At 41.2% G+C, this 11,819-nt stretch overlaps 1 protein-coding gene across 1 annotated transcript; it reads left to right on the forward strand.

Moving 5' to 3' along the window:
- Window positions 1–2,278: 2,278 nt before the first annotated feature.
- On the forward strand, window positions 2,279–8,910 carry slc34a2a (solute carrier family 34 member 2a). Its single transcript, XM_012831270.3, has 13 exons — window positions 2,279–2,730; window positions 3,461–3,524; window positions 3,875–4,000; window positions 4,146–4,274; window positions 4,486–4,629; window positions 4,761–4,872; window positions 5,037–5,232; window positions 5,400–5,495; window positions 5,655–5,775; window positions 6,068–6,235; window positions 6,761–6,877; window positions 7,228–7,352; window positions 7,672–8,910. The coding sequence occupies exons 2-13, from the start codon at window positions 3,464–3,466 to the stop codon at window positions 8,212–8,214; spliced, it is 1,938 nt and encodes a 645-aa protein (XP_012686724.1). The 5' UTR covers window positions 2,279–2,730; window positions 3,461–3,463; the 3' UTR covers window positions 8,215–8,910.
- Window positions 8,911–11,819: the final 2,909 nt, after the last annotated feature.

Raw genomic sequence — 11,819 nt, forward strand, 5'->3', positions numbered from 1 at the left:
CCACCCAGATTATAGGTTGGGGGACCCTAGTTGTTGAATTGCCAATGTTGCTTTTGGCTTCCTATGCTCTGGCTCGCTTAGTTAAGGGTGAGAACATGGCTCCTGTCTATGTCATCAACCTCCTTGCCACTGATCTTATTCAGCTTGTCATTCGGCCGGCATTCATGTTCTTCCACAGAAGGGCATCCTCCATTTACCTCTCACTACGTGGAGACATGATCTTCAATAGCAATATCACATCAGCAGCTAAGACAGAAAAACTGACAACTGCTGCAATCTTCTATTTTGCTCTGTCAGCTGGAAATGGATTCACGCTCTGCATCGCCTTAGAGCGATATCTCCTTGTAGCCCACCCGCTCTGGTACCGCTGCAGACGCTCCCTCCGACACTCCCTGCTGGCATCAGTCGTCACCTGGGCAACGGCTGGCCTTTCCATACTGCTCCAGTCACAGCTGGCCCAGGAAAGAATAGTTTTCTATTCTCACCCTGAGGGATCAGACCGCCGGGCTTCCATAAACGTAGTGCCTTGTGGTGAATTCTGCCCTGTTCAGTCCCTCATCCTTCTCTTACCCCTTCCCCTCCTGCTCTTCTTCCTGTTCGGCACACGCCGCGCGCTAAAAGGATCTTTGTCAGTGTCTGGAGCGGAGCAAAGAAAGATTTTAGGCACGTTAACGTTGGTGCTCGTCAACTACGTTGTGCTCTTTTTACCTAGCGTTGTGATGCTGTTAATCACCTACTCTGAGTCCTTCAGAGGATATGGAGATGTCAGTCAACAGCCTGATCCAACTGTGCTGGGCTCCCTGGACACTGTGGCACTGGCCTTGATCTATGTGAGCCCACTGCTGGACACGCTACTCTACGTGTTCCTGCGCCGTGACTCCAAGGACACGCTGGAGGCTTTCCCCTGCCTGCGCTGGCTGATGTGCCCCCGAAACAGACACACCTAAGATGGCAGTACTGCTTCCTCTTCTGACGGCATCACAAAGACCACTAGGCTTCCTGTGAGAGAGGCCTAGGCCCAGGGAGCCTCGGGGGTATTCTAGGTTGTTAGCTAGCTGTCTAGTTCTGCCTGGTAACGCTCTGCGAGGGCAGCATACACTGAATATGTAGTACGTTATTGGTATATTTATGTTAAGCAGAGCTGTAAAATAAAATGAGAGTGACACAAAAATATTATTTAATATGACCTAACACGAACTGCCACCACACTAGAATTAAGTCAAAGCTGTGTGGAAACTTTGGACTTCATCCAGGAAAAGGCTTGTCTCTTTTCCTCCAGTTTTTCTGTGTATAAATAGTCAATTTGGATATTGATCCGCTAAATATAGCAATGCTGTCCTCAACTGCAATTTTCCGATCCCCATTTCCTCCCCCCCCCCCCCTCACACACACATACAGAGAGAGAGAGAGAGAGAGAGAGAGAGAGAGAGAGAGAGAAACCTTCCACACATCTCATTAGTTTAATTCACTATATCGCTTGTTGAAATGTTTGACTTTTGAACTTCCTTTGATCAGCCATCTAATTACTACATGCAAATGTAATTATTTAGTGTTTCTTATTCTTTTTTCCACATTACCCACCACATAAAGATGGTAATGTAAAGTCAAGTTAATATATCATTTCATAACTGTATTATTATTATACTCTAACTTCAACTTGAATAAACAGTGAATAGTGAAAAAAATGATGCAGTCAGTCTTAGTTTTTACTGAATGTTCAATAGTTCATGAATTGATTGCTGCCCTACATTCTTGTACTACGAACACTCTTTCCCTCTTGCTCTCAGACAAAACACACGGAACCAGAGAAACACACGCATGGAGGCTAACAGGTTCAATTAAAGTCATCCAAACCCCTTCCACACACACACACACACACACACACACACACACACACACACACACACACACACGCTCACACACACACACACACACACACACACACACACACACACACACACACACACACCCACACACACACACACACACACACACACACACACACACACACTCACACACACACACACACACACACACACACACACACTCACACACACACACACACACACACACACACACACACACTCACACACACACACACACACACACACTCAGACCACACACACACACACACACACACACAAACACACACACACACACGCCACTCCCTTGCCCCTCCTCCATGTTACATCAGAGGTGTCGTACATGGGGAATCCTCCATACTATGTCCAATGGACTATAAAAGAAAGAGACTGAGGCTGTGTAGACTGAGCAGAATTGTTGCTGACACTGAAGTTCCTATCTTTTAGCATTTCAATCATTACATTATTTACGGGTGGAAGTGAAGACAGATAGCTACTGTAATGTTTGAAAAGTTGAGTGACACAGGTGTACTTGTAAAGGACAGGAACCTATCAGCATCCTATCAGGCAAGGTTCTACCAAACACAATAGGACGCACAGTCTTTTGAAGCTGTAACATCTGACCCTACCCTGTCAGTTCAGGGTAAAGAGAGTTCTAGGACAGAGGGGTGCAATTAGCTGTAGATAAGCTAAGTCACAGAAGAGGACACAGATTGTGTTCAGATAGCGAGATCACACACGTGGCGCACCACATGTGTGAAGAGCTGTCCTTGCTTCACAGAGCTGAGCAGGGAACACAACTCTTAACTATTGCCACTGGAACTGACCCCGCTCTGGTGGAGACACGGACACACTCGGACTGCACCAGGTGAGTGTGGCTATTCGGACATGTCTTACCTGTAGACCGTAGTGCTATAGATGAGCCATGAGTGCAAAGTGAGCTTTCCTGTTGCTACGCGAGAACTGTGCTTACATGTTGGTTACACCATGTACGTAGTACTTGGACATTTATACAAGTTATTTATCTTTTTACTTCTGCTAGAAAGATTGTTGCAAGCCTTCATTACTAATTTGTTGATGATCTACACATACATTTCTGAGTGGTTAGAAATATTCATGTTCTGCTAAAAAGAAACAGACCTTAAATAGGCTCATTTCAGTTGGTAGTAATCATAATGTGTAGGTTTGATATAAGCAAGGCATGATTCACAAATTAGTAGAATAAATACAGTAATTCATGTGCCAGAAGAAAGAAAGAAAGATAGATAGAAAAAAAGAATGAATGAATAAATGAATGATTGATTACAAGATAAATGGTATCTGGTTTAATAATTAAGACCTCATTATACCGGCAATATCTGCCTGCTAAGCATTGTAAAACACTAACACACCCATGACTTTTCTGATGTGTTCATCCATTTGTTCTTCAAGTACATTATAACTTTGACCACAGAAGATGATAATAGGCTAGTTACATAACTGATTAATGATTATAGATATTACACAGATATAGATAACAAATAATAAAACACAAAAGGCTTCTTGTAGTATTGATAAGTGTGTGTCAGGGAAATTATGTGCTTTTTGGTGTATTTCAGAGAATGGCCCCTCGGCCAGAACTTGAGGATAGCTCAGGGGACATGCGGAAAGACGTCCCTAACAGTAAGTAATGTGTGTGTGTGTGTGTGTGTGTGTGTGTGTGTGTGTGTGTGTGTGTGTGTGTGTGTGTGTGTGTGTGTGTGTAAGTGTGTGTGTTTCATTTAAATTCATTTTGCTTCTGCATAGATTTTTCCACACTTGCATGCATAAATGGTCTGGGTCACTGTGTCCTGTTTAGTTCTATATATAATTAGTAATTACCTGTTCATACTCACAAGCACATCTGATATGCCCCCTCTCCATTTATCTATCCATCTATCTATTCATCTATCTATCCATCTATCTATCCATCTATCTATACATCTATCTATATATCTATCTCTCCATCTATGTATCTATCTTGTTTACACTAGTGAATGAGGAGAAGGCTGTGTCCATTGGCGCTGCACACTCTACAGTGGCTCTTATTGAGGGTGAGCAGGAGCAAGATGACCCATGGGACCTGCCCGAGCTCCAGGACAACGGGGTTAAATGGTCAGGTAAGGTCCGATTGTGTTACATCCAAAGGTGTTTTCATGATTAGACATTAAATGATATAGCTCTTCAAAAGGACAACAGGGGTCAACACTTCTTTACTTTCAGGTTCAGGGTTAAAGTGTCTTGTTATTTCTCTGCTTCACACAGATCTGGACACCAAAGGAAAGATTAAGAGGGTGGTAATCACAGTAGGGAAGTTCATTCTTCTGATTGGTTGCCTCTATGTGTTTGTCTGCTCATTGGATATCCTCAGCTCAGCATTTCAGCTTGTTGGAGGTAACTGTACACATCCACTGATCTCTATGTTCAAATAAATGTGTTTTGTGTTACTTTTGTACATACATATACAAAAACCTGTATTTGGGCTTATCCAAAACCCAGCTGACTTCGTCCATATTTTTGTGTGAATCCGCAAGTGCAAGACTTAAAGTGGTACCTATCCTATTCACACTCATAATAGCTTCTTTTCTGCTGTAAATCCCATTAGGGAAGACAGCAGGGGATATTTTCCAGGACAATGCAGTGCTCTCCAACCCCCTGGCAGGCCTGGTTATCGGAGTGCTGGTCACACTACTGGTCCAGAGCTCTAGCACCTCGTCCTCCATAGTGGTCAGCATGGTGTCTTCCGGATGTGAGTCTACACATGACCATGATCGCACAGCAGTTTTTCAACAGCTCACTGTGGAATGCCATGGACACGTGTGAATCACGGTTTATTCAGAAAATGTGGATCTAATGTATAGATGTCCTCTAATCCCACAGTGTTGAAGGTGCCCACAGCAATTCCTGTGATCATGGGCACTAACATTGGGACATCTGTTACGAACACTGTCGTGGCAATGACCCAAGTTGGTGACAGGAACAAGTTCCGAAGGTAACTTATACACTTCTTCCATTCCAGAACGGTCAAGTTGTCAACACAGACTAGTTGATGAATAGAACACTATTGTGTGTAGTGTCATATAGAATGTAGTGTCATATAGTGCTCTATCTGAGGGTAGCCTAACTTAAAAAATGTGTGCCATCTTTTGTTGTCAGGGCTTTTGCTGGAGCCACAGTGCATGATTTTTTCAACTGGCTTTCTGTCCTGGTGCTGTTGCCACTGGAAATTGCTACAGGGTACATGTATAAAGTCACCGGGCTCTTGATTGATGCCTTCAACATACAGAGTGGAGAGAATGCTCCAGATTTGCTCAATGTCATCACAGACCCAATCACCGAAGCCATCATAGTGGTACGTGAATGTGAATACCTCTGGAATTTGATCCAAAGATCTTACTTTCACTCTACATTTAGACAGTGGTCTTATGCTATGGTCAAATGTCAACTAAGAGTTCATCTATTTAATGCATTCAGTGGTTATTCTGAACTGGACATTCTATATTCTTATCTTTGCCATAGCTGGATAAATCAGTTATTAGTGGAATAGCTACTGGTGACCCTGCAGCAAAGAATAAGAGTCTCATCCTGATTTGGTGTGACACCTTCACAAATACGGTGAGGTTATTATGAAAGAAGAAACTAAGAGTATGTAACTAACTTACACATACATACATACACACACATAATGCATAAGCTTCAAATTGAAATAGATATCTTAACCCTACAATGTCCAGAGAGGATTACTAATAGTGAGTTGGAATATGTTTTTTTCAGACCCTGATGAACACGACAGTGCCAAGTGTGCTGAATTGCACATCTCCATCTCTCTGTTGGACAGATGGCAATCTGGTTTGGACTATGAAAAATGTATCCGAGACCTTCAATGTCAAAAAATGTATGTTTTCTGCCTTTTGGAATAAGTACATGCTCAAAAGCAAAGTATGGACTCATTACAGCACTTCACTATGTGTTAGCGTTGAAGGAAATTTTGTGAAGGATACAAATCTGTATTTAGGATGCCACATGAAGTATCTGAACAAGTAGATCGGACGAGGCATGAAATAAAAAGTAGTGCAAACAGAATAATCACATCATATTCTTTATTGATCATTCTGATTCTGCTGTTGAGGACAGTTTGTCACTATGATGTATTTTCATCTGAGAATACTGGTTCCTTATTTTCCCAGGCCGCCACATCTTTGTGAATGCCAATCTGTCTGACCTGGCGGTGGGTTTGATCCTGTTGGCTCTCTCGCTACTGGTGCTCTGTTCCTGCCTCATCATCATTGTCAAGCTTCTGAACTCCATGCTGAAGGGCCAGGTAGCAGTGATCATCAAAAAGATCTTGAACACAGGTAGGACATTAGACCCATTCTGCATGTAAATGTGACGTTTGGTCAGGTGAAGTCTATACTGTTTTTCCTCATTAAATGATGAATGGAGATAACTGCCAAAGGAACATGTTAACATGTTTATATAGCGGTTTGTCTGACAGCGCACACATACACAACACACACACACACGCGCACACGCATGCTCTCACACACGCACACACAACATACAGTGAAACACACATACACACACGCATGCTCTCACACCTCATACACAACATACAGTGGAAATGTATAAGCTGCTAGGAGGGTAGAAAAAAAAACAGTGAGAATAATCTTCAAGAAAACATAGACAAACTCCACATAATACCATGCTTTTTACAATGACGCTTTGTCACGTGTTCAGTGTGTTGGAATTGTTCATTTGGATATCATTTTCATTCATTTATCTTTTTATAATCATGTAAGAGGAGATTCAAAAGCTATTAAAAGGGCTTTGGTTGAGACCAGTAGGTTAAATACTTCTGTTACATCTTCATGTGTCCACAGACTTCCCGTTCCCCTTTGGATGGGTCACAGGCTACATTGCCATTTTGGTTGGTGCAGGCATGACCTTCATCGTCCAGAGCAGCTCGGTGTTCACCTCTGCCATCACCCCACTAGTTGGTATGTACTCGACGGCCCTCCAAGGAGTTTACACAACCGTCTTATCTCATATCCATACATCCCTCTGTTTCCGCTGTCTTATGTGCACCTTGCCCCCAACATGATGTTCTCCTGTGCTTCTTGTATGCCCACCATAAAGGCACACAGTAGTTTGGTTTATCTTGTGTTTATTCATGCCAATAGGCCTTTCGTGTTATCTTAATTTTAGTGTTAGATAATCAGTCCATGCTGCCTAAAGAGGCAGTGCAACTTCTTTCTGAGTTGACTGTTGTATCTGTTGAACTTCAGTTTGAAGATAAGGTCTTTATTGTATAATTGGGATATTACTTATTGGCAATGTCTCCTTTTAGGAATTGGAGTCATCAGTATTGAGAGAGCATATCCTCTGTCATTGGGTTCAAATATTGGGACAACAACCACAGCCATTTTAGCAGCTATGGCCAGTCCTGGGGAAACACTGGCGAACTCATTGCAGGTTGGTTGCACACACACACGCACCCACGCACGCGTAAAGACATAACTCTCTTTAGTGGACTGTTATGGAGCCATACACCTACATACCTGAAAGCAGATACATGAAACTGCATATTCTTCATAAGGAAATCATTGTAGATATTTTTGTGTCTAAATTAATCCCCTACAGCATTACTTCATAAATAGCACCAACTGCCAAACTGTACTAAAGGATATACACACAAGTGCAGACATACCGACACAAACATATAACCCATACACTTACAGCACTTCTCTCTCTCTCTCTCTCTCTCTCTCTCTCTCTCTCCTGTTCCCTTCAGATTGCTCTTGTGCATTTCCTGTTTAACATCTCAGGCATACTGCTGTGGTACCCAATACCCTTCACCCGTGTGCCAATCCGGCTGGCCAAGGCACTGGGTAACCAAACGGCGCAGTACCGCTGGTTTGCCGGCGTCTACATCCTTTCCTGCTTCTTTTTCATCCCGCTGTTCATCTTCAGTCTCTCGCTGGCTGGCTGGCAGGTCCTGGTCGGGGTGCTTGTTCCCATTGTGGTGCTCATCCTCTTTGCCATCGTGGTGAACGTGCTTCAGGCGCGCCGGCCGCAGTGGCTGCCGTCATGCCTGCGCTCCTGGGACTTCCTGCCGCTCTGGATGCACTCCCTGGAGCCCTGGGACCGCGTGGTTTCCTGGATGCTGGCTCACTGCTGCTGCTGCTGCAAGTGCTGTCATCTGAAAACGGCTGACGAGGAGGAGGCGGGGAAGGAAGGGAAGGACGTTCACCCTCTGGACAACGCCGTGATGAACGGCAAGGACGATGCAGCTGCAAGCATCCCCCCCATCATCATCAGAGCCACATCTCTGTAAAAGAGATGTGTTGTTTGTTGATAATTTATAACTGGGCTATAATGACTTTATATTGTCATATATAGTGGGTTGTACTGCATCATTTTTAATGATAAATAATGTTGTAAAGTGCCTGTCCTGGTGAACTAAACTAAAATGCCATCAGTGTGAAACTGAAAGAGTTTAACAGTGCCATGGGATATTCCTGTGTTCATGTCAGAAGGATGTGTTTGAATTCAACTGCAACATTACAGAATACCATATATCAGTCTCAGCTGGACTTATGCCCATATTGCATGGGCAGTACATCATGTATTTTTAACTAAATTGTTTAACATTAGAATGGAATATGAAGCACTTATAACAATATCCTCTTATCAATGTCTTTTATAATAGAGGAAATATATTGTAAATAAGTAAGCATAAAACCAATACATGATATACACTGAACTTGAGAAATAGGAGTAATTATGGTAAACCTTTGCCTTTGATAACTTGTTGATAATTTATTACTTAAGATATTAATTTATTTAACAATGCAATATTTCTGTCAGTGCATTGTTTCATATTTATGTACTCTTCTGGGAAGAGTAAAGCAAATAAAACCTTACTGAACATGACATATATTATTTGGGTTTTTCTGTGTGTGTACTTAAAGCCACACAGAACTACCTACTATATATGCTAATGCTACTCTGAATAAACTCATCAACTTCATTTTGATGTCTATGTGAGGGTTAGAAAAACACAAAGCTGTGGTTCCTATTAGCTGTCCACCACATAGTCTTGTTCAGGTTGCAAGTATAAAACCCTATAAAAATGTATAAAAACAGTTTTTACACCATATCTAGAAATATCTCAGTTTCAATGTTAGCTAGCATTTATCAGTCCCTGTTGCTCTGCTGTTGGTGTTGGTGTTTGCTGTCAGGTCAACATAGACAATAATTACATAATATTTATTTGAAGCTGCTGTAAAAAGTACTATGTGTGATACTTACTAAAACCAAACTAGCTGCTTGTACAAATGTTTTCCTATTATACATTATATATATAAATATAAATCCATCCATATACCAGCTGTGCAAGTGTGAACTGCAAAGGGGGTGGACTCTTTTCAATTCAATTCAATTCCATTTTATTTATATACGGCCAATAACAATTTAAATTGTTTTAGGTGCTTAGGAGAGCCTGAACACCCTAAAGCAAGCACTAAGGTGACTGGTGCAAGGAAAAACGGCCCTTTAACAGGAAGAAACTTTGAGCAGAACCTGAGTTCAAAGGGGGGGCCCATCTGCTTGGGGCATGTCGGGTAGAGAGATAAAGAGAGTAAAGGGAGGGGGGAACAGAGGAGAGAAGGAGAAGAGTGAGTCAAGAGCAAGCAGATGGATCAGATTCATACACATATCAAAGGATAAGAGCAAGCAGATGGATCAGATTCATACACATATCAGAGGATAGAACATATTGGCACACATGCGGCATGTGTACATGATACATACATGATTCAATGAAACATGAAAGAAGGTTTATACCTGAAATATACAGAATTAATAGTCACTCTTTTGGTGACTAAGCCTGGCAGAATGCCAGCATAATGCATATCTAACAAGGTTAGGACAACTAGGGAAAACAAGACAAGGAAATGCATTTTCATGTTTCACTTTGTTATCATTGTTCTCCTCCACTACAACACAAAGAGATTTTAGTGGGGCCGATGTCTATAATGTCAACATAATGTCCATCAACATAATCTAAGATATTTTCCATGGCATTGGCAGAAATAACAGAGATGAGCTTTCTCTTACTGTAGCTCTTCTTGTTGCTATAGGCACACAGCTCAGATTGACATGAGAGGGTTTTGCTGTGCACCACGTGCAACTCTAGGGCACTCTGTGTCACTGTCATTGATTCAGGTATTGATGAACAATCTCGTGTTCATGGTGCAACTCCTGACCCTCATGTGTTACACATCAATATAGAGGCAGTGGTAAATGTGTTTCCTTTAACCCTTTAACCACATAAATCACTGAAAATAAAAATCTGAAAAGTATTTTACATATTGTCTAATGGGATGCACACTCCTCTTGACCACCACGGCCACCCGGTTAAAAAGCTATATTATAGTTAATCATTCCTCTCTTCAGCTGTCTCCATATCAGCTTTTTCCATATTTAGAATGTATCACGCACACGCCAGTGTGTGACGTTTATGGCTGTCATAGAGGTATAGTGCACTTTGTCAAATAACCTCTCCCTCAGGATATTTAGGACCCTGCTGTAAGACAGTAACTGTCAATCCAAATGTATAGAGGCCGAAAGAGGTGATTAATAACCTTATATAGTTCCCACTATCTTTATGGCTGTTATCTTAGTCCCACTAGAAAATAGCTGTGTCCAAAGTATTAGAGGGATGGGCAGGGGGCAACAGCCAGCTCTGTAGTTACAGCTTGCAACACCAAACACTTCATGTGGATGAGAGTCAATAGGACACTGTTGGCACTGAAGCAATAAAGTGTTATTAGCCAGCTATGTTCTTTTAATAGATAAATCATTGGTCATTACTGATATACATAATGTCTGACACAAGAGAACATGACAGAGAACATTGAGAGCATGTCTTGAGTAGATTGTCATTCAAGATTTGAAGTGTCATTGTCATTGAAGTGTCAATCACTGTTTTCTATGGACTTTGAATACAATGTATTTGTTGTGTTTGCCTGACAACTTTACACATGAAAACTTTGTGTCACTCATCAACCATCACCTTATATATGATATTATCTTGCAATTTATAGACATGAGTACAACTATGATTGACTATAGTTGATAATATACATAGTTATAATAATACCGCAGGTATCTCTTGGTCAGGAAATAAGAGTGATATTTAAGCATCTTTGAGAACTTTGAAAAGAGCTATATAAATGTGATGTATTATTATTATGTAAAATATCTACAGCCACAGTAATCATTATTAGTGGAACTGCAGCATATACTCAGTGAGCATTGGGTATGTTTACTTCTTGAGCTGAATTTGAATGTGGTAACATGGCATCAACGCGTCAAATTATTAGTATATAACCACCGTTCCAAAACTGAAGCATACCACTAGGTAGGGGCTCTAGTTCATACATTCCTAATGTATTATCTGCATCTTTAAAAATGTAGCTTCAGATGCCTTCGTTTGTCATTAAGCAATATTGCTATGACATATGTTACATCAAGATCACAAAGATCCCACAGGAACAGGAGATCCGATTTTAGGGATTAGTGATCCGGGATTCCCTCATAAATCAAATAAAACAACCAAAAGTGAGTGAGTGAGATTTTCTTAAAACCTTCTATTCTGTCTCATTCAATCTCATGTCACAAGATAACAAAAGAACAGACTAAGTTTTATGTGTGGGACACTTGGGTGATTAAAAAAACCAGTGGTGTCAAAAGTAAACACATTCGTTACTCAAGTAGAAGTATTGATACTGGAGTTTAAAAAGAGTTGAAGTATCGACTTAACCTCTTTACTCAAGTAAAAGTAAAAAAGTACAGGCTCTAAAATGTACTTAAAGTATAAAAGTAACCTTAATAAAAAACATTTAAAAAAACATTTAAAGCTAAACTAGTTGGACT

Source organism: Clupea harengus, chromosome 22, assembly GCF_900700415.2.
Source record: "Clupea harengus chromosome 22, Ch_v2.0.2, whole genome shotgun sequence".
Taxonomy (NCBI): Eukaryota; Metazoa; Chordata; class Actinopteri; order Clupeiformes; family Clupeidae; genus Clupea; species Clupea harengus.